The sequence below is a fragment of the Ailuropoda melanoleuca genome, chromosome 3 (assembly GCF_002007445.2).
Source record: "Ailuropoda melanoleuca isolate Jingjing chromosome 3, ASM200744v2, whole genome shotgun sequence".
Taxonomy (NCBI): domain Eukaryota; kingdom Metazoa; phylum Chordata; class Mammalia; order Carnivora; family Ursidae; genus Ailuropoda; species Ailuropoda melanoleuca.
In genome coordinates this window covers 83158002-83185553 of record NC_048220.1, presented here as the reverse complement: position 1 = coordinate 83185553, position 27552 = coordinate 83158002, and the positions used below count along the sequence as shown (strand labels likewise).

At 38.3% G+C, this 27552-nt stretch overlaps 1 protein-coding gene across 2 annotated transcripts in view; it reads left to right on the top strand.

Annotated features, from left to right (window-relative positions):
* Positions 1-27552, top strand: part of NSD1 (nuclear receptor binding SET domain protein 1) — a 132805-nt gene that overhangs the window by 86439 nt on the left and 18814 nt on the right. For both annotated transcript variants that reach the window (XM_034656669.1, XM_034656670.1), the window contains 8 exons: positions 2105-2223; positions 3128-3271; positions 6050-6173; positions 12006-12206; positions 13529-13708; positions 19659-19815; positions 21304-21509; positions 25473-25585. In XM_034656669.1, coding sequence (XP_034512560.1) covers positions 2105-2223; positions 3128-3271; positions 6050-6173; positions 12006-12206; positions 13529-13708; positions 19659-19815; positions 21304-21509; positions 25473-25585 — 1244 coding nt within the window. The remainder of the gene's footprint in view (positions 1-2104; positions 2224-3127; positions 3272-6049; positions 6174-12005; positions 12207-13528; positions 13709-19658; positions 19816-21303; positions 21510-25472; positions 25586-27552) is intronic.

Here is a 27552-nt window from a genome sequence, read left to right as displayed (position 1 = left end):
CCAGATTTTCTCCATGCCAATTCTTTGTACCACTTTGATCATTCATCTGCTGGTGCCATTTATTGGTTAGTGTCACTTCTGAGATATTAGCCCAAATTTCAGCACGTGGCATCAGATGTGGTCTGCCAGCAAAGGGTATCATGGGAAGGTTATATTACATGTGATCTTTTTTTTTTTTTTAAAAAGGTTTATTGGGGGCGCCTGGGTGGCGGAGTCGTTAAGCGTCTGCCTTCGGCTCAGGGCATGATCCTGGCGTTAATGGGATCGAGCCCCACATCAGGCTCCTCGGCTATGAGCCTGCTTCTTCCTCTTTCACTCCCCCTGCTTGTGTTCCCTCTCTCGCTGGCTGTCTCTGTCAAATAAATAAAAAATCTTAAAAAAAAAAAAAAAGGTTTATTTATTTGAGTGAGAGAGTGAAAGAGCGAGCACACAAGCAGGGAGAGGGGCAGAGGGAAAGAGAGATGCAAGACTCCCTGCTGAGCTGGGAGCCCGACACGGGGCTCCATCCTAGGACCCTGAGATCATGACCTGAGCTGAAGGCAGACACTTAACTGACTGAGCCACCCAGGCAGCCCTACATGTGTTTAAAAAGATTTTATTTATTTATTTTTTGAGAGAGAGTGAGCAAGCACAGCGTGGGGCGGGGGGGAGAGCGGCGCAGAGGAAGAGGGAGAAGTAGACTACCCACTGCGCAAGGAGCAGGATGCTGGACTCAATCCCGGGACCCCAGGATCATGACCTGAGCCGCAGGCAGACGCTTAATCAACTGAGCCACTCAGGCGCCCCTTAAATGAACACATCTTTATAAATATGACCCATGATTATTAAGTTTTCTTTTTCTTTTTCTTTTTTTTTAAAGATTTCATTTATTTATTTGACAGAAATAGACACAGCCAGCGAGAGAGGGAACACAAGCAGGGGGAGTGGGAGAGGAAGAAGCAGGCTCACAGCAGAAGAGCCTGACGTGGGGCTCGATCCCATAACGCCGGGATCACGCCCTGAGCCGAAGGCAGACGCTTAACCGCTGTGCCACCCAGGCGCCCCTATTAAGTTTTCTAATAAGTAAATCAAGTAGTATCTTAGCTTATGTTAAGCTTGTTTTCATATATAATTTCATAGTCACCAATTTGCTCACTTGCTTTAAAAAAAACTTTGAAAATATCAGCTCTTATATTTTTATAGTTTTTATAAAACATACAACCTGTACTTTATTTTTTGTAAATTTCATCAACTGTTTCAGCTCCTGAGAAGTTTGAACCTTTATTCTGCTATCATATGAATTCTTCTTTTAGTCATAGGCAGTTGGCAGCTTTGATAGCAGAGCTTCTTCATCTCCATCAGGCAGTCCCAAGAAAGAGTACTAAGCCAGTTTTCTAAAGTCTAGACTTCATGTTGATAACCTAGCCTAATTATCCTGGAACATTTTATGAAATATCACTTGAGATTCCTCTTGATATTTCTGTAACGAAAAGTTGAAATATGTATAATAGACAATGAGGGAGAGACTAGAATTTCATTTTATAAATATGCCAGATTAGATCATACATTTATTTTGTTGGATGTTCAAGATTTTAGTACTGTTGTGTGAATATCCTTTAAGCCACTAAATGTTTTGGGGGAGGGCTCCCCTTTCCCCAAGCCAAATTTTTGTATTTCAGCTTTTCATCTTAATCCTTAAATCATAGTGATATAATTTACTGTCTTTAATTGTGGAGGTCAGGTTTTAGTGTCTTTTCCTGACTACTAAATATATTTCCTCCCTGTCTATAGGATATTAAAGTCCTTTGAGGAAGTATGAAATCTTTCCTTTCAATCATGTAAAATGAAATTGCTTTAACCTATTTATTCATTTACCATTTAATCTGTATGAGACAGAATTTATATATGTGTAGCTATTTCCCCAACTAATTACATAGTCATGGGTAAGTCTCCTCCTCTCTGTGCCTTTTTTCCTCATCTACTAGGTTGGGGAATTAAATGGACTTTAAGATTGGATTTTTACTCTTAACATTATATAATTCTATGAGGTCCTTTTAGTTGAAGATAGGATTTCTTGGACACATGAGTGAATAGCCAGTAGGTAACGAATGTTTTCCTGTCGTAGGCACTACCAAGATATTTGATAAACCAAGGAAGCGAAAACGACAGAGGCATGCTGCAGCCAAGGTGTACTGTAAAAAAATGAAAAATGACGACTCATCAAAAGAAACTCTGACCTCAGAGGTATTACTCAGTTCCTCATCTTTTGACCTTCCAAAGAAAATCTACTCTTCACAGTAGAGGCCACACCCCTCTTTCCCTTGAGTTTACTTAAGAATAATGTTCTGAAACAGCTAATTAATAGCCATGAGAAGACATATATGGCAACTATGGCTATGATCTTTTTAAAAGATCACAGCCTATGCTCTAGGTGTCTGATAAATTTTATAACTTTCATTACGAAGTAAGCTTTTTCTAAAACCAAAGATTACAATAACAAGTAGCCATATGATCTGAATGAACTTGGATATTGCCCTTTAAAAGTTGAGACTGCTACAATTAGAGGGGAAGCTCATTTGCTTATTTCTTGAGACCATCAACTGCTTAATTTTAGAATAATGTTTGTAAACATTGGCTTTAAGGAAGCAAAGGTAGATGTAAAACCATTTCCTTGTAGAGCATCAGTGCAGTCATTGATGCTGTCTCTGGCTTTTCAACTCAAGTTAAAGGAGAATTAGAACAGGTGAGAGGTCAGCTTTACACATTATGATACAGAGTGTTTCTTTCCAGGATAATTTGAATAGAATGCCCAAGGGGGGCATTATTTAGGAAACACTGATCTTGGAAGGACAAATAAGTAATCAAATAAACTTAAGAATGTTTTCTCTCCCTTAGTGAAACCTTAAAATGGAACAGCTCAAAAAGTTCCAGTGGAACAGCCTCAGAGCAGTTAGTGGCAGGGCATGAGGCGCCCACTACCCGCCCAATCACAGCAGGGTTAGAACTAACATTGCATGCAGTCCGCCCGCGTGATTGGCTGAACATCTGTAAGTGCTTAATGGCTAGACAAATAGCAGCCCAGAGGGAGGGGGTCAGATGGAGGAGACATCAATAATACAGATGTGGGACATTATTTTTTTTCTGCAAGGGAGAACTGATGACACACAGAACGGCTGCAAGCCCCAAGGAGACTGTTGAGGAGGGTGTAGAGAACGATCATGGGATGCCGGCATCTAAAAAGCTGCAGGGCGAACGAGGCGGAGGAGCTGCACTCAAGGAGAATGTTTGTCAGGTAGAGGATGTTGCCCACTTGCATTACGATTGCTTGCTTGTATTTTAAGAGAAGCCCTCTCCATCTTCTCTTGATAACCCAGTCATGGTTAGAATAAACATTTTCTTGGATGATTCCAGTGGAGTCACTTCCCTTTAAGGATTTAAGTCTTACCCTTTCTCACAAAAAGAGAAAGGAAAAGAAATATTTAGTGTTGGTGAACCACTTGTCCTTGTTACCCATGAGTAGATGCCATGAGCAGGTCTGAGATGGGAGAAGGTGAATCTGTGATTGCTTAAAGATCATTTTCCTGTCCGTTTCATGCTGTGAGAATCTCTGGGTTTCTAAGGAATGTTGCAAGGGAAGTTTTCACTTTGAGATTTCTTTTGCTTTCAAGTAGTGACTTCAGAGAACCTACCACCTGTCTTTTTATATTTACTTAATAAGTATTTATACAGTGTTCACTGTGTGTGTCAAGAGTTTCCATCACTTTATATATATTCCAGGGGTGCCTGGGTTAAGCAGCCAATTCTTGATTTCCACCCAGGTCATAGTCTCAGGGTTGTGAGATTGAGCCCCACATTGGGCTCCGCATGGGTATGTAGCCTGCTTAAGATTCTCTCTCTCCCTCCCCCCACTCCAGAAAAATAAATAAATTTTAAAAATAAATTAAAATGAAACTTTTACAACTATTAGGTCATTTAATCATAACAGTCTTGTGGAGTAGATTACCATTATTATCCTCATTTTTATAGATGAGAAAACTGAGGCACAGAGATATTACATAACTTGCTTAAAGTCACATAGCAAAGCTGGGATTCAGACTCAAGCAATCTGGATTTAGTCTTAACCACAATGTTGTTTGTGTTGCCTCTCTGTAAAGAGCCTGTATCAGACTTGGGAGTAGAGTCAATTAAATGAATGCTTTGGTTATGTTCTCTTTTTTATGGGCTTGATTTACTTTTGTAAATTCTTAAAAGCTGGCCTATAAAAATTTGAAGATAATAGGGTTTTTTTTTTGTTCTTTCTTATTGAAACAGCTAAAAAATAAAGTTAACCAAAGCCCAGAATATGTTATGATGAACAACAAAATTTCAGCTCAGTTTCTTTGTTTCTTCATTTTCACTGTTACATGAAGAAGGTTGATCATATTTGGATCAGCACCCAAGCACAGTGTTAGTCCTCAGAGACTATATGGCCACGAAGATTATCAACAAAAAATGGTTAAAGGGTAGTTGCCTTGTGGTCTGGATTGTTTGGATCATCTTTGTTTAAATCTGTTGTCCTTGCTTAATTTATTAATATCATGTCCTTTCACTCACATGGTTACCAGTTTGAAAGATGAATTACGTAGTCATCCCAATTAAAGGGTTAGTCCATAGCATTTGTTTAATTTGAAAACATTCTATGATATATACCATAATTGATGTTTTCCTGTTCAAATGATGAAGGTGAATTTGTTTATTGTACATAAAAGCTGGTATCACTGGCACTGTGAATATACAAAACAAAGTAGGTAATATTTATGGCATTTGTCAATTTATATGTGTGAATAGGGGATAATGGAAGAGCCAAAGTGTAAGACTAATTTTTACTGTAGGTTGATTAAGACCTTGGGCTCTGTCTGCTCTTAATCCCTGGCTCCCTCTGACATTTTTCCCCAGAGCTCTCCTACTCATTTGTTTATTTAAGCTTTGATGTTAAGTGGCCAAGACCTGTTGTTTCTTTGGGTTCTTGAAGATACTAGACTTACCTAGTCGCCCTTCCTCTTTCTTGTCTTTCACAGTAAGACTCTTTCATTTTTAGTATTTTCCTGCTAATCAGTATGGGGAAAAAAGTCAGGCTGTTAGAGGGATGAAAGTAACAAATGTTGGAAATCTGTAGAATTTTCATAAATCTTATATTTTGAAAGCAACAGAGCCAGATCTTTATTTCCTAACGCCCTGTCATAAATGACACCCTGTGTTAGATGAGATCGTCTCAGAAGGGTGACCTCTCTGAGATGGTTGTAGATGTATCTCAGATGTTGTTCAAACCTGAGTAGAGCCCTTCGGGACCGTTACGACCCAAGTCTAGCTAACCAGTATCTCTTGTTTGAACTGTTACAGTAGCCTTCTTGATTGTCTCTTTGCTACTGTTCTCACCTTTCTCATTCTTGAACTCATTTTCCATGTAGTAATCAGAGGAATCTGTTTTTAAATGAATATCTGATTTTAGCCTTCCCTTGTTAAAGCCCTCTAATGGCACACCTTTGTAATTAGAATAAAATCTGAAACTGTAGTGTAATGTGTAAGGCCACACAGTCAGGCTGTTGCCTTTTTCTTACCTCATCTTCTACCACTTCTAACTTTTGTTCACTTTAGTCCACTGACTTTCCTTATGATTCTCAGACATGATACAGTTTTTCCTGTCTGTGGACTTTCTGTACTTGTCTTCCCGGGCTTTCTGTCAGATCATGTGACTGACTTGTAGTTCAGAACTCCGTCTGAGAGGCCATTCGCAATCACCCAATCCAAAGTAGCTATTTGAATTCTCTACTTAATGCTTATCATTATCTGATAACTTTCCCATTTGTTTGTTTACTTGTAATTTTAATCCTTAGAATATGTGAACCATGAGAGCCAGGAACTTTGTGGAACCTGGCATACAGGAGTTAATCATTAAATATTGGCTGAATAAATGGTGGGCTTTCTTCTTTCTGGAAAGCTGCTGCTTAATCTTTGCCTTCATGAAGGCCTTCTGCTTGGGACTTCAAAAATCCTTTCTCTATAGACATACCTGTTTTCTTTCTCTTAACAGAACTGTGAGAAACTGGGTGAGCTGCTGTTGTGTGAGGCTCAGTGCTGTGGGGCTTTCCACCTGGAGTGCCTTGGATTAACTGAGATGCCGAGAGGAAAATTTATCTGCAATGAATGTCGCACAGGTGAAGTAGATATAGATGGGTTTTCTTCCAAAGAGGGTTTGAGTTTTAAGTTTTTCAGGAAAAAGTCCCAACATTTATTGCAGACACTTTTTTATGGCAATACTGGGCTAGTTGGTACAGATGCAGATAGGTGCTGTGTGATCTTTGCCTGTAGAAAAAGATACCAAGTGAATAATGAATGGATAGTATAATATAGAGCAAAAGGATTGTAGTAGAAAGAGATTTATAGTGATAAGTGAACAAAGATGAGCCAGTTCCACAGAGGAAGATAACAGAGTTTGGCTTAATTTATTTATTTATTTTTTAAAAGAGTTTATTTATTTGACAGAGAAAGACAGCGAGAGAGGGAACACAAGCAGGGGGAGTGGGAGAGGAAGAAGCAGGCTGCTAGTGGAGAAGCCTGATGTGGGGCTTGATCCAGATCGCCAGGGTCATGCCCTGAGCCTAAGGCAGATGCTTAACGACTGTGCCACCCAGGCGCCCCCAGAGTTAAGAGACATGGAAATTGGTGTGGGGAGGGGAAGGACAAGAAGGTCCAGTAATGAAAGTATAGAATATTTGGGAAATAGGAGGCATAAGTTAGCATGCTTAGAGTTTAAGATACTTTAGGGAAGAGGCATTGGTAGTGACAAAGAGGGTTTCTGGATTACTGGATTGAGCTGAGTGGTGATTACATAAATGTGTTTTCTTTCTGATTATTTGTGAAATGTAAACTTAGGATGCTGTACTTTTCTGTGTGTATATCATATGTCAACAAAACTGTTTACCCAAAAAAGGAAAGACATATTTTTAGAGTTATAATATATAGATCAGAAAAGGGTCAGAAACTAAGAATGGTGGATGGAACCACCTGTAAAGTACCTCACAGGCTATGCTAAGGAGATTGTTCTTTCTTCAGCGTTATATGTGAATGTTCCAGCATTTAAGTAGTAAGAAAAAATGGGGGCTGAAAGCTGTTACACTCCTAAGTCATTAAAGCCGCCAAGTGTGAATGAACCTGCCCCAGGAGAAAGCATCTGGAGAGTGAGAAAAAGACCAACAAAAGTACTCAGTACTCAGGGAGAAAGCGTCTGGAGAGTGAGAAAAAGACCAACAAAAAGACCAACAAAAGTGCTCACATAAAAAAAAACACTGGAGGGTGAGGAGGAGCTAGTCAGAGAATGTCTGTGAAGCCAGGGAGAGTGAGGTGTCGTCAGCAGGGGCCTATGTGGCAAAGAGACCAAGAAGGTTCTGGGGTGATGAGAGGCTTTTATATTTGGCGGTGAGAAAAGGCTTGACTTTTTGTCAGAGGGTGCCACACTAAACCTGGTTGAAGGGCAAATAGGTAGCAGTATATACTACTTAACAGAAGCTTGATATCCATGGAAAAGAGGGCAGTAGCTGAAGGGAGGATATTCTAGGGTCAAGAGTAAGAAAGTGTTTGTAGGATGAATGTTAAGAACCACATAGGGAAATAAATTCCTGCAACAGGAGAGGGAAGAATTAGTGGAGTGCAGGTACAAAGTGACTGGAGAGAATAGTCTTGAAGAGACGAAAAAGATAAAACAGGAATGTACCTTGGAGTTGGGAGGCAGAATAAGGAAGCCAAAGTTTTTTCTTAGTTTGGTGAGAATGTTGGGGGAAAGGTGGTTTCTAACTTGAAGGGTAGAGTATAGGTTTAGAGTAGCCCCTATGGGAACAAGAGACAGAATTAACTTCTGTCTGTGAATCAGTGGCTGTGTCATATTGAGTTATCTCCTCTTTCTGCCACTGCTTTTAGCAATGTGGGAATAAAAGCTGGAAGACAAGATAGTTGTGGGGTTATTTTGCCTCCTGCACAGTGGGCTTGTGATCATTATGGGAAATAGTGCCATCCAAGCCCTATAAATGAAATATAGGGGAAAAAATTTAGGTATGTGCATATCTCTTATCCTAATCTTAGGAAGATCTTGCCTTTTGTACAGATAATCCACTTTTGCTAGTCTTTATTACAATGTGATATTCTCTGAACAAGTTATGGCAAAGGTATTTTTTAAAGAATTAACCTTACTGAAGTATAATTTACCTTCTATAAAATGCACTAGTTTTAATGTTTTGATAGGTTTTGATAAAATTTATATACACCTGTGTAACTACAACCACAATGAAGATTCAGAAAATTTCATTTCCATCACTCCAGAAAGTTCCCTTGTAGTTAGTCTCAGTTGATCCTTATGCCCCTCATTCTCCCCGCCCCCAATCTATTTCAGGCAAACAAGGATCTGCTTTCTGTAACTACACATTAGATTTATCTTTTTAAGAGTTTCATGTAAGTGGAACAAAATATATGTAGTTTTTTTGTGTCTGGCTCAGCGTAATGTTTTTGACACTCATCTGTGTTAATGTGTGTATCAGTATTTCATTCTCTTTCTTAAAACAGCTTTATTGAGGTATAGTTGCTGTACAATAAACTGCACAAAGTGTAGTTTGGTAAATTCTGACATGTGTGTGTACATACACCTGTGAAACCATCCCTCAGCATAGTTAATTTGCGATTCATCAAAATTGTTGTAGGTACTGAGAGTTCATTCCTTTTTATTGCTGGATAGTATTCCATTAAACAGATGTATCATGGTTTATTCATTTATCTATTGATGTACATTTGAGTTGTTCTCAGGTTGGGGTATTATTAATAAAGCTGCTGTGAACATTCATGGCTTTGTATGGATACATTTTCTTTTTACTTCTGTAAATACGTAAGGGCAGAATGGCATGATGGGTATATGTTAACTTTTTAAGAAACATCCAAACTGTTTTCCAAAGTGTTCGTACCATTTTACATTCTTAACAGTAATGTATGAGAGTTTCAGTTCTTCCACATCCTCATGAACACTTGGTATTGTCAGTCTTTTTAATTTTAGCCATTTGGACAGATGTATAGTGGTATCTCATTGTGGCTTTAATGTGCATTTCCTAATGACAAATGATATTGTGCATCTTTTTAATGTGCTTTTTTGCCGTTTTCCCTGATGAAGTATCTGTTCAAATCTTTTTTTCTAATTAGGTTGTTTATTTTCTTTCTTTTTTTTTTTTTTTTTTAAAGATTTATTTATTTATTTATTTGACAGAGATAAGAGACAGCCAGCGAGAGAGGGAACACAAGCAGGGAGAGTGGGAGAGGAAGAAGCAGGCTCATAGCAGAGGAGCCTGACGTGGGGCTCGATCCCATAATGCCGGGATCACGCCCTGAGCCGAAGGCAGACGCCCAACCGCTGTGCCACCCAGGCGCCCCTAGGTTGTTTATTTTCTTACTGTTGAGTTTTAAGAGTTCATTATATATATTTCTGGATAAAAGTTATTTATCAGATACATACTTCTGAATTATTCTACCAGTCTGTGGGTTGGTTTTGAAGAGTTTTTTAATTGAATATGAAGTTGTTCATCAGTTTGTTCTTTTTAGAGATTTTGCTTTGGTGTCATATTGAAGAATTCTTGCATAACCCAGTATCACAAAGCTTTTTTTTGTTTCCTAATGAAAATTTTATAGTTTTAGGTTTCATCTTTATGTCTAAGGTCTGTTTTGAATTAATTTTTATATATGACATGAGGTAGAGTTGCTGTTATTTTTGAGGGTAGCAGATTTTACCCTAGTTTTAGTCAAGATGAATAGAGTAAGAATAAGGGAGTCATTTCTTATTGCTTATGGCTCACCCTATTTCCTAATATGGAGTGACCACACCATAATTTAGGTTATTCCAGTTTAATTATGTCATCAGGCAGTATGTAGTTTGCTTATTTCCAAATGGATAATTAAAATTTTTTCTTAAAATCGTTATTAGCTGGGTGATCTTATTGTTTGCAGGTAAGGTGGGGGTTTTGTTTGTTTGTTTGTTTTTAAATGAATTCCTTTTTCCAGCAGGTGTCAGGGGCAAGATTCATATTCAGGTCTGTCTTTCAACCCTGGGCTCTTTCCCTTACTCTGTGTTGCTTCTCAGAGAGAGGTAGTTGTTTCGTTTCTTTTCTTCTCCCCCCACCCTTTTCTTAAACTTTGTATTACAGAAATCCTCAGACATTTACAAAAGTAGGACAGTGTAAGGAATCCCCACATATTCACCATTTAGCTTCAGTAGTTATCAGTTTTCTGCCTCTGTTTACCCATATATTTCTCTTTATTTTTTATTTGTTTCAGGGGTACAGGGCTGTAATTCATCAGTCTTATATAATACCCAGTGCTTTACCCATATATTTCAAAAGGTCTAACACAACTTAAAAAAAAATCTGATGTGTAGCAAAATTATACAGGAACTTCTATGTGTCACCTACTGCCTAGTCCCATTTTCAGATTTTCCCATATGTCTCAAAGATGTATTTTTACAGTATTTTAATCAAGATCCAAGTAAGACTGCCTTTGTTGTATTTTTTGATATCTCTTAAATTTCTTTTAATCTACAACAGTACACCCCCATCCTATTTTTTAATGTCATTTATTTGTTGAGACAACGGTCATCTGTTCTGCCAAATTTTCCGCATTGCAAATTTGGTTGATTGCATCTTTGAGGTGTCCTTTTAATTTGTTGCTCTATCTTCCATATTTCCTGGAAACTTGTAGTTAGATCTAGAGGCTGGATTAATTTCAGGTCAGTTTTCTTCTGGCAGGAATGCTTTGTAGGTAATGTGTACTTCTGTTGTGTCACATAAGCAAGCATATACTGTCAAGAATTCTCACTTAGTAACGATCTTAAGGTTGTTCAGTAGTAGGTTCATGGTGTCAGTCTGATCACAGGGTTCTTTACTGTGATATTGTGATTTATAATAAATACATATTTTGGTCTTTCCCTTGTGGCACAGAGCTCTCAAAACCTTGGCCTCTCCGAGTGGTGAGAGTGATAAAGATGTCCTTTGTGTGTGTTTTATTATGTTAATAAAAGACACACCTGAGGATGGGGGCTTGATTGCCAGGAGAACCAACCTTATGATTAGAGGGCTAGAACTCTCAGTCCTATTCCCCAAATCTCTAGGGAGGAGAGGAGTCTGGAGGTTGAGTCAGTCCCCAGGTGAATCATTTAATCAGCCTATGCAGTGAAGTCTCCCATCAAAACCTGAAAGGATTGCTTTGGGAGAGTTTCTGGATTGTTGGTGGGTGTGTGGAGATTCAGAATAAAGTGGGGCTGTTGGAGAGGCCATGAAAGCTCCACACCCTTTCCTCTTACCTTGCCCTGTGCATCTCTTCCAGCTAGCTATTCATGAGTTTCATCTTTTCATGATAAACTGGTGATCCAGTAAATAAAATGTTTCTCTTAGTTCTCTGAGCCATTCTAGCAAATTAATCAACCTCTGATTTATAGCCAGTCAGAAGTATAGGTGACAGCCTGGACTTGAGACTGGCACCTAAAGCTGGGGGCAAGGGCCATCTTGTAGAACTGAGTCCTTAACCTGTGGGATATGATGTTACCTCCAGGTATATAGTCTCAGAATTCAGTTGAATTGTAAGACACCCAGCTGGTGTTGGAGAATTGCTTGGTGGTACGGAGCCCCCCCACCCCCACCCCATATTGGAACTTGGTACAGAATTGTGTACTTAACAAACTTTTTATCTAATGGTTTAGCATTGGATGAATTCTTTTTTTTTTTTTTAAGATTTTATTTATTTATTCGACAGAGATGGAGACAGCCAGCGAGAGAGGGAACACAAGCAGGGGGAATGGGAGAGGAAGAAGCAGGCTCATAGCAGAAGAGCCTTGTGGGGCTCGATCCCATAACGCCGGGATCACGCCCTGAGCCGAAGGCAGACGCTTAACTGCTGTGCCACGCAGGCGCCCCAGCATTGGATGAATTCTTAAATTGGTGTTAATTTACCTTCCTTTTGTTTCCCAGGAATCCATACCTGTTTTGTTTGTAAGCAGAGTGGGGAAGATGTTAAAAGGTGCCTTTTGCCCTTGTGTGGAAAGTTTTACCATGAAGAATGTGTCCAGAAGTATCCACCCACTGTCATGCAGAACAAGGGCTTCCGGTGCTCCCTTCACATCTGTATAACCTGCCATGCTGCTAATCCAGCCAGTGTTTCTGCATCTAAAGGTATGGGTTTCTCACATGGACTCGTCTAATTGTAAAACCTTGGTTTCATTGGTAGTTTGTATTTCCAGGTGCGATGTGGCATGGCTCTTCATGGCCTCTCTAGCTTTTGTCAGAGCACCAGCATTTTATGTGAGAAGAAGATAATGGACTATTCCAGTGGTTCCCACATTGTCTTCTGTGGAGCCCTGTTGTTATGTGGTGGTTTCAAATATTTGGATTTCATGTGATATTTAGTTTGAGAAAGTGTTCGGCTATACATCTTCCTCTCCCTTACTACATTAGACTAAAGTGCATTATTTTCCTATGGACCCTTTATATCTGTGTGTGTCAGATGTGATATTATTCAGGCATGAATTTAGGATAGGATTGAGGTTTTGTTTTGTGCTGATTGTTTCGTTTTTTTAAATTGGAAACTTCTATCCCGAAACCTCTTTCCTGCTTTATAGTTAGGTTGAGAGCTGAGTTTCCAAAAGTGCCTGTGGGTATATAGGTAGAGTTAAGCTTTTAAGTCTGTTCTCATTGGGAAGAAAGTCATTTATGTCTGTTGGATAATAATGGGATCTCTTACTAATTTTTCCTAAGCCAAATGTGTCTCCACTGTTAAATGCTTGTATGCGCAAAGAGCCCCTACTTCTCCCATAGGGGATTGAGCAGGAAAAATTTACCAGTGTTTTGACTTTCTTGTAATTAGAACGGCAGTACGTTTTATAATATGATTTCCTGAGCCTGTAGACCTCATCAGTCTTAAATACAGTAATTTCACTCACTTGATCAAAATTACAGTTTAACCATCAGTTTACCTTACCCTTTTCAGTTATTATAGTTTGCATTTAGGTGGTTTGGTAATGGTTTTTAGTAGGTGATGTATATTAGAGGACATATTTTATCTGGAAGGGGTGAAAAGTTTCATTTACCTAAAAGTTTAGGCTTTAAGAATCACACAGTACCAGGCAACGAAAGCAAGCATTAGTCTTTCTCCTAGCTGACCTTTTATTCTGATTGTGCACATCCCCCTATTTAGTTTCAGGCTGATGGCAGGTTTCCTAGGAATCAGGGCAATGGATTCAGTAGGGCTTTCCTTGGTGAGGCAGGCTCGCCTAACAGTTGTGGGTTGTGACTCCATGTGGCAACTTATCACATAGCTCGCATCTGAGCTTTTCATAGTGAATTGTTTATTTTATGATCCCTTGTAGTAGTGCTTCCTTGTATTAGTGACATTTTATCAGTGCTGACAAAGAGATTTCAGTAACTCATGTTGCTTTTATGTTTAATCTCTTTTGTTTTTCTTTTACTCCTGGTTTTCCTGCTTCTTGTAATTTTAGGTCGTCTGATGCGCTGTGTCCGCTGCCCTGTGGCATACCATGCCAATGACTTTTGCCTGGCTGCCGGGTCCAAGATTCTTGCATCTAATAGTATCATCTGCCCTAATCACTTTACACCTAGGCGGGGCTGCCGAAATCACGAGCATGTTAATGTTAGCTGGTGTTTTGTATGCTCAGAAGGTAAGACATGGCTGCTTAATGTATGAATAGTCTAAAAAGAGATTAATACAGTATACTAATTGCAACAAAAATAATTTTCTTCACACTGCTACTAGAGAAATACTGAAGTAATGTCCTGAATTAGTGATAACATAGCAGAACGTTTAAACTTGGGTTTTTTCCCCAGTAGGAAGAGGTTTTATTTTATTATTTTGAATAATGACCTTATTATTATTAAAATGATGAACAAATGAAGGACACCTGGGTGGCGCAGTCAGTTGAGCATCTGACTCTTGGTTTTGGCTCGGGTTGTGATCTTAGGATAGTGGGATCGAGCCCTGCCTTGTGCTCAGCTCTTAGCATGGAATCTGCTTTGGCTTCTCTCTCTGCCCATTCCCCTGTCCCCACTCCCGCGTGCATACATGTGTGCACACACACTCTCTCAAAGAAATAGATCTTTAAAAAAATAAGATAAACAAACAATAAAAAGACAAGGGAAAGGGAATAAAATCACCCTTGGAAATGGGTGAATATGATCAGATGGTACACACTTCCAATTAGAAGATGGGTAAGTTTGGGAGACTTAATGTACATCATGGTAACTAGTTAATAATACTGTATTATATATTTGCAAGCTGCTAAAGAGAGTAGATCTTAAAAATTCTCACTACCACCAAAAAGAAAAAAATTGTAACTATGTGAGGTGTTGGATGTGTTACCTAACCTTACTTCAGCCATCATTTCATAGTATATACATATATCTAGTCATTCTGTTGTACACTTTAACCTTACACAATGTTATAAATCAGTTATAGCTCAATAAAGCTGGCGGGGGGCGGGAAGGAAGGATAAACTGGAGGGAGGAAATGAATGAATGATTGATCAATCCTAAATTGTCCCAAGTCCCACCATCAGAAAAAAACATTGCTTAATTTTAAGTGATACTACTTAAGACATTTGTGCACATATCCAGGTAGCAGGGGTAGATATCTAGATAGAAACAGTTCTAGAAGACAGTATTATATCGTACAATTGTGTTTCTTTCTTGTTAAATCATTTATTCATGAATTTAAAAGGATGAAACAGAGAAAATGAAGGGATTTATAAATGTCTGTAAAATGTTTCTTCACTGTTAGGGATATTAATTCCTAAACGTTCTTCTAAGGTGGAGGAAAAATAAATTTTATATCTTTTTTTTTCTTTCAACTTAAAACATACTTCCTCCTTTAGAATAGTCAGTGTTATGCTTACATACATTTTCTTTCCATTTTTCCAGCCTGATTTTTATTAGTTATTATAAGTGGATGACATAGTCATCATCACCATTCTATTTACTGTGGTGTTTTTATAGTTCACATTTCCTTATTCTGATTTTTCTTGTGGTGGACTGAACTTCTAGGATACGCCCACAGGTGCTGTAATTCTCTGCTGAGTTTATTCGTCATTTGCCTTGTATACCATAAGCCTGTGTTGGGTTGCTATAAAACGTTTAAGGTATATTTCTTTTCTAAGACTGTTGTGGACGTTGCTTCACAATTTTTTCTGATGTTAAGGGTGACACCATTTCTCTTACCGAGTTTCTTCATTACTTTTTTAATTGACGAAATTTTGTTGATTAGTAATTTTGGGGGGGAACAACTCAGTTTTCTGTTTTTGAATACTTAATGGTGATGCAATTTCATGAAAACTTGGCTGGTTATGAACATTTTGAGGGACTTTATGTTTGTTTATTTATTTATTTATTTGAGAGAGAGCATGTGCTCAAATGGAGGAGAGGGTCAGAGGGAGAGGGAGAATCTTAAGCAAGCTCCACACCCAGCTCAAGCCCAATGCAGGGCTCAATCTCACGACCCTGAGATCATGAGCTGAGCTGAAATTAAGAGTCAGATTCTTAACCAACTGAAGAGCCACCCAGGTGCCCTCTGAGGGACTCGTTTGAAAAGTCAACATGTGTAATTGAATGAGCATCCCTTTTGATAAATTTGGATATACTAAATAGTGCTAAAGCCAAAAAAAGTTTTTTTGACTGCTTTATGTGATTGAAAATGGTCAATTTGGACTTTTTTGTGTGTGTTCTTAGATTTACGTTAACATGACAATTTAAGGAAAAGTTAACTGACTAGAATTTACACCAGGACATGGTTTGTATCCTCAAACTATGCTACTAATATAGAATAAATAAAAACAATGTTCAGTGCAGCTGTGGATAGAAAGGGCACCTTTGGTGTAGAGATGTTTTAATTCACAAAGCGGGCATTGTTTTTGTTCTAATAACCCTGCTCCCTATAACACAGTCTTGCGGTTAGCACTGCTGCTTTATCGTACCACTCTTCCTTTGTTCAGAAGAAAGTTAATGATGACAGTTCTGGTATTTAATAGCATTTAAGTACAACTTTCTATAATCCTAGTCTTAGACTAAAAACAGGTTTCTGGGAGGCTGAAGTGTAAGCTCCAAAAGTTTTCTACATTTCTTGGAGATGGGATGATGAAGCACTTTGGGCATTAGACCGTTTCTTTTTCTTTTTTTAGAGAGAGAGAGAGAATTTTATGGAGGCTCCACACCCAGGATGGAGTCTGAGGTGGGGCTTGATCTCACAACCCTGAGATCATAATCTGAGCTGAAATTCCGAGTCGGATGTTTAACTGATTGCACCACCCAGGTGTCCCAGGATTAGACCATTTCTAATTCCAGAGTGGGGTGAAATGAATGAGATGGTTTAAAGTCAGGGTGCCCATGTGATGGCATTCCTGACACTGAGCGTTCTAACTGAAAAGCTGCCGAGTCCAATAATGGATACTCATAATGATAACTGAGTCCCCTAGGAAACTTAGCTGCAATAGCAGCCCTCAAAGTGTGATCCATGATCTTGGAGAAGGGGTAAGGACCCAGAGAGGCCCTTTTAGGGGCTTCCATGAAATCATAACTCTTTTCATAATAGTAATAAGATATTACATGCCTTTTATAGTTTGTTGACATTTGCACTGATGGTTCAAAACCAGTGGTGGGTAAGACTGCTGGCACCTAATACAAATCAAGGCAGTGGCTTTAAACCATACAAGTAGAATCAGTCATTGTATTCTGTGTCACCACACACTCTCAATTTAAAAAAAAAAAAAAAAAAAGGAAGTTTCACATAAGAATGTCCTTGAGTGAAATTTATTAATTTTATTAAATCTCAACCCTCAGGTGAATATTGTTTTAATATTCTGTTATGATAAAATAGGAAGTACACATAAAGTGGTTCTGTTGCATACTGATGGTTAAGTTAAAGCACTCATGAAGTTGAGTGGCACCTGCGTGGTGCAATCGGTTGAGTGTCCGATCCTTCGTTTCAGCTCAGGTCACGATCTGGGGTTCATGAGATTGAGCCTTTGTGTTGGGCTCCCTGCTTGGTGGGGAGTCTGCTTGGGATTCTCTCTCCCTGTTCCCTCCCCCAGCTGTGTCGTGTGCTCTATCCCTCTCTCTCCCTCTTATCTCAAGTAAATAAATCTTTAAAAATAAAATATTTGCAAAAATGTTAAACACTAACTATTTTTTATTTTGGAAAATACACCTATTTTTCTCTAACAATTTTTTATTTTGGAAAATAACAGCTATTTTTCACAAAAAATGTTATTTATGTTAACATAATAGATTTATTGTTATTTTTAAGTGAATTAATAAGTGTTTTAAAAATTTCTTAGTTTTGGTTCTGTTTAGTAAGTTCAGTATTTTTAGCCTACATAAACAACACTTCTTTGGGAATCTCCATCATTTTTCAAGAGTATAAAGTTATCCTGAGACCAGAAAGCCTGAGAACTGCTGGTGCTACTATCTAAGATTCTCCTGCTTTTGAACAACAGGGAAAGAATAGAGCCTTAGGACATTTTTGCCCATGTATAGGAGAAAGCTGAAGGTGATCATTCAGAGTATTAGGATAGTAATATGGTAAACTGCTAAATTGAAAGGAACCAGTTCCTGGAATTCAGCAATGTGCTTAAAATTTTTCTCTTAACCTCTTCCACGAAATGTCACTTTTCCTCTTTTGGCTTCTTTTGATGGTTCATGTCATTTTCCCTCTTTTATCTTACTGTCTTTCTCCTATACATGTCCTTTACTGCCACCAGATAAACACTTCTGCCTACCTCCCATCCATGTATCCAGATTAATCCTGTTGATTTCTTTTCTCATATTCTCTCTCATCTCATATCATATTATGTCATTCCCTGCAAAACTGTTTGCCACTATTTCCCCTCAGCTCTGTCCTTAGCCTTTCTTCAGTGGGTATTCTTATGTGCAGATTTCTTTTCATGCTATATAACCTCCTTTTAAGGCCTAGTGCAGAGCCTTATCGTACATGAAATATTTCTAGTGTGTTATGAAAACCAGCTTAGTGAAAGGAAGATTCTTCTACCAAGTCCATATAGTTGGCAAATTATACTGGTAATCAGATAACTAAGCATAAATAGGACATATTCTAGAAGGTATATTCTTGGGGTAGGTAAATTATGTGACTGTACATCACTTTTATGTCCCATGCTAAAATTGTTCAACTCACCCAATGAAATGCACAAGAATAGCTAAATATGATTTTCAGAGCAGAGAGTACAGGCTGTATATATTGAGTGAACAAGTTCTTCAAACTTACTGTAGCAACAGTCTTTTTTCCAAATGAAATATCACTGAATCAAGCTTCAGTATACTACAGGGAGAAAAGGAGAGCTTCTCTAATTGAAAAGGAGTTGGGTCTTAAGCACGCAGTCCTGGCCCCAAGAAAATAAACACCCCAGAGCTTGTTTTAAGAGCCTGCTGTAGATGATTGAGAAAAGGAAAAAGTCAGCATGGGTAGGATGGTGTCACAAAATTTAAGTTTTTTATAGTATATTATGAGACAAAAGGGGCACAGTAAAACCCAGATGGATGTGGATATATACTTGCTAAGGCTTTATCACCCCACTAACTCTTCAGGATGAGACTTGGAGTTACATGCTTGAGTCTAGCATATTTGAAATATGCTCATTTCTGGCATAAGATAACAGGGTGTTTATTATATTCCTTAAGTATGAATCCTCTTTATCTGAAATTTTTTATAGTCTGCAACATGAGGATTTCAGCTTCAGATATATAAATTGAGTCACTCTGAAAATCTTTAGGAAGTGAAGATTCATTATCATTGCAATATATGTAATTATCCTGTTTGAAAAACCTCAGTGGAGAGGGGAAAACATTTATTTAACTGAAGTTTAGGCAACTAACCACATTAGTACCTATTATTTTTGTCACCAGTGAAAATCACAGATATTTTGGTTGTAGATACCTTAAAATATTTTGCAATCATTGTCAGTGCTAGATCTTATTTTTGTATTACAAAGAAACATATATAACTCTAATCTCATGTTCTAACATTTTGATGATTATACCTTAATGTAACAGTGTCCTTTTAATCTATGTGTTAGGTTTAAGCATTTATAAATGTTATTCTGAAAATAGCCCATAGGTGTCAGAGTGCCAAACATAAAAAAGATTAAAGAGTTAGTAATTTAAAAAGAGGGAAGGAACTGACCGCATGGGGACTACTTATGTGTCAGACATTACTGGGCCATTTATTCACTAGTTTAGTCTTCAAATAGTGATTATTTACTGTTTGTTGTGGAAAATTTAGCGTGTTGTCTTTTAGTGAAGAGAAAGAAATGTGTATATGCACATACTTGGCTTTGAGAGGTTGACTTCTGACCTCACTGCCCAAACCTAATTTTGCCAGTAGGATCTCCCGTTTATTTGCTGTGACTATAATAAACCCTCAGGGTTGTGATTCACAGGAATATTGGAGAGGGAATAAGTGCTCTTGTAGAAAAGTCTTTCTGAATAACTAATTAAATTACTAAGCCCTTCACTGGGAGATAAATAATTGGTTAGGAGCAAAAGCTGTTTCAGCTGGGTCATTATATGCAGCCTTGTAATTCTGAATGCCGGATTTTTTGATTCCCACAGGAGGCAGCCTTCTGTGCTGTGATTCTTGCCCTGCTGCTTTTCATCGTGAATGCCTGAACATTGATATCCCTGAAGGAAACTGGTATTGCAATGATTGTAAGGCAGGCAAAAAGCCACATTACAGGGAAATTGTCTGGGTAAAAGTTGGACGATACAGGTGAGTGAACATAAAGGAGATTGGCAGTGATTTCTTTTACCATCCTATCCTCTGTTTCTCTGGATCTCAGATACAGTGCTTAATTCCCTTCTTTTCTTCTCTTTTCTTTTTTCTTTTCTTTTCTTCTCTTTTCTTTCTTTCTTCTTTTTTTTTTTTTAAATTTTCCTATTAGGCAAGGTCTACCCCTCTCCCCATTAATTTTCATTATAAAAGAAAAAAACTCACTTTTATATTTTGTGATTATACGAATAATACATATTCTCTGTAGAAAATTCATTAATGAAAGCAAACCATAACAAACAAGGAAGATTACATTGCTAACAGTTTGACATATTTACTTAGAGACATACCAGCACATATACCCTCAAAATAATTGGCCTTATATTTTATACTCAGTTTTGTGTCTTTTCCTTTTTAAAATTATTCTTACTAAACATGGAGCATACAAAAGAATATAACATGCATGATTTAAAAGAATCAGGAACATCTGTATATGTACCTCCCATTTAAAGAAATAGCACATTGCTGGTACTTTTGAGGCTCCCTCCATGACCCTTTCTGAATCCACTTTCTCCCTACCCCTAGAGGTAATCTCTATTCTGCATTTTGTGTTTTTTATTCCTTTGCCTTGCTGTAATGGTTTACCAAATGTATAATGTTTTCTGCATGTTTTAGACCTTTTCATAAAGAAATTGTTGCTGTATTTTCCTGCAACTTGCATTTTTCATTTACTGTTATGCTCCTGAGATTTATAGCAGTTAGTGCAGTACTCTAGGTCATACTTTGTTGTTCTACATTTCTTCTTGATATAATCTCACAATATAGTGCAGTTCATTTATCCATTCTCCTCTTTGGACTATGAGCATTTTGTCAATGTTCCTTATTGAACATGCACAGTTTTTCTAGGAAAGGGGTTTCCAGCTTAAATAGCTAATGCCAAATTGTCTTCCTAAAGTGGATATAAAGCATTGATTTACATGCTTTTTATTTTATTTTCAGGGGGCATTTCTTGGTGTTATTTTCTGTACCCCTCACAATTATTGAAACTTTTACTTTTTAAAGGCCAAATTGTATGTTGTTGTATCATATACTGTAGTTCCTTTATCATTCCCTAAATGTTGAGCATTTAGATTATTTCCAGGTTTTCATTCTTCTATACTTCAGTGAACATTATAGTCAAAGCTTTGTTTATATCTTCTATGAGATAATTATTATTTATTGTTAAATTATTATTTCCTTAGTAGATTCCTTAAAGTAAAATAACTGAGTCTAAAAAGTGTATATGTGAGCACGTCTGTGAGAGTGGCCATTTTCATGTTTTCAGTACGTATGACTTATTCTTTAGTTAGATTGTAAAAATGCACTAGGTTGGACTTTCATGTAGATAGGCAGACACTGCTATTCCTTATTCCTGTCCTAAGGTAGGTCATTTTCCTAGTGTCTTGCAGTCTCCTAAAGGTTTCCTTCTTTTGTTTCCACCTTTCCCAGGTGGTGGCCAGCTGAGATCTGCCATCCTCGAGCTGTACCTTCCAATATCGATAAGATGAGACATGATGTGGGCGAGTTCCCTGTGCTCTTCTTTGGGTCTAATGACTATCTGTGGACGCATCAGGCCCGAGTCTTTCCCTATATGGAGGGGGATGTGAGCAGCAAGGATAAGATGGGCAAAGGAGTGGACGGGACATATAAAAAAGGTAACTTTATCCTTTTTTGTTTCTCAGGCCAACACAGACCTCTATATCTATTCTGTATCTATAGACCCAAGTGTCTATTCTATTATGTGTTAGAATTCACATATGTTCCATTAGCAGCTGTGTTCTGCTCTCTGGGTCAGCTACAGGATTTTATAGGAAAGTTGATCCACATTATTTATTATTTTTGAGCCTAATCTTTATGTAACAGGAATTTCCTTGAGGGAGGTTTTTGTCTTAGCAGTTCTGTTTTCTCAGCATCTTATCAAGTACTGGAGCTTTGGGACTGTTTCATAGCTTAAGCCCTGTGGTTTGCTAGACAAGAGTCAGAATCTCTAAGAGTTGTCTTTGTTCCAGGGAAGTTACAGAGACGTTAACAGAGCAAAATGGTATAGTGAAAGTCAAAGCATGATGTTCTGAATCAGAGGAGATTTTTTTTTTTTTTAAAGATTTTATTTATTTATTTGACAGAGATAGAGACAGCCAGTGAGAGAGGTAGCACAAGCTGGGGGAATGGGAGAGGAAGAAGCAGGCTCATAGCAGAGGAGCCTGATGTGGGGCTCGATCCCATAACGCCGGGATCACGCCCTGAGCCAAAGGCAGACGCTTAACCTCTGTGCCACCCAGGCGCCCCGAGATTTTTTTAAAGCTGGCATAGCAGCGAAAGAGTGGGGACATTTGGGGTAGACAGGGTTGAGTCAACTATGAGCCTCAGTTTTATCTTACTATATAATGAGTAAAGGTTGCTCTGAGAATTCAGTGAGGTAATAAAAACATCAACTGGCAGAACACATAGTTGGTATCCCATTAATGATAATTATCTTCTTCCTAGCTGTCCTTTGAAAGGCAGCATAGGTATCTCTTGTTAATCGAATATATTTGGACATTGAAGTATATAGATTTTGTATGGTGAGGTGGAGATTCTAAGCAGGTGAAACTTTCTCAAGGTGAAGATTCAAAGAAAAGTAAGCAGGCGAAACTTCCTGGATGGCGAATGAGAATCATGTCCATAGGGAACAAGTTTCACAAAAGTTCCGTTTGCCTCATGTCGTTTCAGTGGGTCCTCACTTATCTATTGGCCATGTGGTTTCTGTGTAGATAAAGGTTATTAGTATTAACACTATAGGAGCTTGGCTCTTGAGTCTTGTAGTCTTAGATGGTCAGGGACCACTTGACCAATGTCTTTGCTTGTGTAGAGCTGGACACCACGGAGGCTGGGGGAGAAGGAGAAGTTGTAAGGAATACCACAAGTCTGATCCTGCTGAATCTCTGGGATTCTTTTTTTTTTTTTTTAGATTTTATTTATTTATTTGACAGAGATAGAGACAGCCAGCGAGAGTGGGAACACAAGCAGGGGGAGTGGGAGAGGAAGATGCAGGCTCATAGTGGAGCCGGGATCATGCCCTGAGCCGAAGGCAGACGCTTAACCGCTGTGCCACCCAGGCGCCCCTGAATCTCTGGGATTCTACCCACCCTTCCTTCCTTCCTTCCTTCCTTCCTTCCTTCCTTCCTTCCTTCCTTCCTTCCTCTCTTTCCCTCTGTCTTTCCCTCTGTCTTTCTTTCATTCATTCATTCATTCATTAAGATATTATTCATTTATTTGTGAGAGAGAGAGAACAAGTGTGCACGCAAAGCAGGGGTAGTGGCAGACAGAGGGAGAAGCAGGTTCCCTGCTAGCAAGGAGCCTGATGTGGGACTCATTCCCAGGATCCTGGGATCATGACCTGAGCCGAATGCAGACACCCACCGACTGAGCCACCCAGGCATCCCGATTCTGCTCTTTCTGTGCCTCAACCCTGGGCTGGCTGGGTGCCTCTGCCTTCAAGGAATACATGTTTTTATGGGGGAATTGAACACAGATACAAGCAGTCAAAATGTTACTCATTGCGTGTTGTGGCAGAACTGTGTATGGTATGCTATGGGAACAGACCAAGAGGAAGCGTAACTGTGCTGGGGATCAAAGTTTGGAAGTCATGGGTTGGTTTTTTTCTAAGTGGTTTTGAAGAGTGAATCTTAATAATAATAATTGTCATTTGTTTGCCAGGCCCTGTTCGGTTTGTTTTCTGCTTTAAGTCCTTGTGGCAACAGTATAAGTTAGATGTCATTATCCTTATCTTACAGATGAGAAAACTGAGGCACATAAAAGTTAAATTACTTGCCCAAGGTGCCAGTGCCAGTAAGTGATAGAGGAAGGTTTCAAACTCTAGCAATAGAATCCAAACACTTCACCCCTACACTGATGGCGAGGAAGTTAACAAATGAAAATGTTGTTAACAAGAAGACAGCGCATGTGAAAGCATACATTAAATCTAACATGTTGAGTGAGTGACCTCTAGCTATGTGGTATAGTTTAAGATGGGGTTGGGGGAACACAGGACTGTTAGCCTGAAAAGGTGGTAGGTAAGTTACATGGTCAGAGCAGAGTTTTTAGAAATCTTTGAGTTTTGGGACCATAGAAGGTGAGAGCCTGTGGCCAGGGATGCCTGTGAGGTTGCTGTTTTGGTAGTTCCAGGCAGAGATGACAAGATTGGCACGGTGAAGTGTCCCTGGGGTGGAGAGGATGATGGGTACTTGAATAGACATTAAGTAGACAGACTAGGCAGGACATGCTGGATAGTAGAATGAAGAAAGGAGTGATTATTTAAAAACAAACAAACAAAAAAAACCCCAACTTAGAGGACTCCAGCCAACAAAAGCTCTGTTGGATGTTTAACAGGGAAATGGAGAAAAGGGGATGGACCAAAGGGGATATTTTCTTTAAAGAATTGACAGAATATGGGGAAAGCTACAGAGAGGAAAAAGGTAGAATTGGAGTTCTTTTCAGAATTTTTAATCTAGGTTACAAGGAATGAATTTTAAAAAAGAAGAATGAATTAAAAATTTGTTTTAAGTGGAAAAGAATGAGAATCTTAAGATTTTGTTGGACTTCTAAGATATTATAATCTTTTAAGCATATGAAAGTACAGGACTTGAATACAAATCAGCTATGAAGATCTATATATCTTTACAGCTAATAGTTGATATTTACAGAATGAATCTTAGGAGAGGAATAGGACAGATGCTATTTAGAGAATTAGGCAAGAAGGAGAGGAAAACTTCAACTTTGAATTTCTTCCAGAGGAATGCATGTTACTTGGCACCTAGGAGACAGAATGTTTCTGGAGGCAGGAGGTTCAGAACTGAGGAAAGAATTAGGCTTAATCAAGCACAGTGACTTTGCTGAGCAGATGCAGTCTCGTTGTCATTAGAAGATGTTATTTGTGGGCTTTTTCAGATCATTTAGCTGGATTTGTTTTTGTTTTAAATATTCCTCTGAAGGTGGTAGTCTATATTGTGCCATGTAGTGATAGATTATTTTTTGTCTTTTTTTTTTTTTTTTTAAAGATTTTGTTTATTTATTTGACAGAGATAGAGACAGCCAGTGAGAGAGGGAACACAAGCAGGGGGAGTGGGAGAGGAAGAAGCAGGCTCACAGCAGAGGAGCCTGACGTGGGGCTCGATCCCATAACGCCGGGATCACGCCCTGAGCCGAAGGCAGACGCTTAACCGCTGTGCCACCCAGGCGCCCCTATTTTTTGTCTTAATGCTGTATCTGAATACCCTGGGACTATAAATTAACTTGAAAATAGCAATCATATGTACTTCTTAGTTTTCCATATAGTGTCGGCTGATTTTTTTTTAAGATTTTATTTATTTGTGAGAGAGCGAGCATGAGTGGAGGTGGGGGGGGGAGAGGGGGAAGCAGGCTCCCCATTGAGTAGGGAGCCCTATGCAGGCCTTGATCCCAGGACCCTGAGATCATGACCTGAGCTGGAGGCAGACACTTAAATGACTGAGCCACCCAGGCACCCCAGTGCTGGCTGATTTTTGTGTAAAACATGGATTTTCTCCAACTTCAAAGGGAAAAAAAGGCGAGATAAATAACTCCACCCAAGGTTAAGTGACTTGTGCTGTGTGTTTTCTTAGCTCTTCAGGAAGCTGCAGCAAGATTTGAGGAGTTAAAGGCCCAAAAAGAGCTAAGACAGCTGCAGGAAGACCGAAAGAATGACAAGAAGCCGCCACCTTACAAACATATAAAGGTGAGAAAACACTGCAGGAGACTGTCTCCAGAAGAGACCCCATTATAGAATGCTGTTTTCCTGCTCTGTTCATGAAGAAGATTGGAAGCACAAGCACAGTTGCTTTTAGGTAGAGGTATGAACTTGAAAGAAGATAAGAAAAAGTTCTAGAGCACCATTCCCAGCACATTGTCTATAGTTTATATAAAGTCAATTGTGTGTTGATAACTCTTTCTGTTGCCCTGGAAAGTACTGTATGGTGACTAACATAATATAATAAAAAAAACATTAAAAAAAAAAGTGAACTGGATTAGAGTCTGTGCACAGGCAACATCTTGCAGTTTGAAGGGGATTCGAGAACCATGATAAAAAATGATAAATAGCCCTGAGATAGTATGAATAATACACATGGTAAGTCGTCTTGGTAATGGCTGACACTAAAGATATTTTAGGCAACCAGTATGATTAGGCTTCCCAAGGTCAGGAGGATTCATGTTAGGTGTACCTAACCCCTAATGTGCCTAGTAAAAGAGTCATCACCATTTATCATCTGGGTCCAGTGGACCCTTTGTATTTTTTAGCGTTTTAAATCATTTTTATGAATAATTTACAGAAGTAAAAATACAGGAATAATGAAGAACAAATTTATTAGAGATTTTAGTATTTACTAAAACCTCTCTTTTAAAAACCTGAGTTTTATGAAGTTTGTTGCACTGTTCAAACATCAGAAAACATGAAAGAATACTTAGCTCTGTTAACAAAATGAGACTGCCCAGGTTCTTGTAAAATATTTGTGGTGATGTTATTTCTGATTAAGAATACTGTATTTCTTTTTTGTCATAGAAATTCATTGTTAGTGTATCCATTGATATTTGAGTTTCTGAAGTCTTAAGAGTCTGAAGTTTCATGTAGAGATCAATTTCACCACCATCTTTAGAGTCTAATATGGTCAAGTATATCCCAAGTATTCTATGGGACATATTTAAACTAAAAAAACTTAAAAAAAAATCTGAAATTCAAATTTACTCAGGTGTCCTATATTTTTATTTGCTCAAGAAAGCAACCCTACTAAAAGCAGACTACAAAGATGTTACCCTTAATCTTTCATACTTTCTGGAAAGATGATTTAATACTTTGGGCAATGCAATAGAGAAACTAAAGTGTGACTGTTTCATTGTTGCATGCATAAGCTTTTGTGATTCCATCACTTTCCTGTTTTCTTGTTTAGTCTTTTTTGGTATAGGTGGGAATCATTGATGAGTAACTATGAATAATGATGAAACAGTAAAATGTTAATGAGATACAGGAGATTAAGAACATGAAAATTACATAATATAGCTTGGATTTTTTAAAGCATTTAGTGGATGTACATGGTAGTTGCAGGATAGAATAAGGGTTTTCTTTTTCCTTTTAAAAAAAAAAGGTACATTTACTTTTTGATCTTTAGAAGACCTCTAAGAAAGAATAAAATTCATAAAATATCAATCCTTACAAATAAAACTGCTTAAGGAAAGATACTCAAAACCTAAAATTGGGTCGAAAGGACGCTGGGGTGGTACGCTGAGAGTTAAATGGAGTTATTTTGCATGGAGATATAACATAGTGCATGGAGTTCTAAGTGTAGTTAGGCCTCGAAAAGGGGAATGGAATCTCGTTCCCACAGTCAGATGCCAGACAACAGCAAGGGAGGCATTTCAGAGTAGCACATCAAGTACAGAGAACTCCTAGAGAGAACAGCTTCCTGGGAGTATCTATCACAGAATTTAGAAGCCAACTTCTTTCCTCCGGACCCCCCCCCCCACCTTTTTAAAAACAAACAAATAACATTTCCAGGAAAAATTTTTATAACAACAGTGGTCATACTTACAGTCCATGGGCCAAATCTGGCCTATTGTGGTGGTGGGGGATATATATATATATAAAAATAATATATATTTATTATATATTATATATAATAATATATATTATATATTAAATATATTTTATTA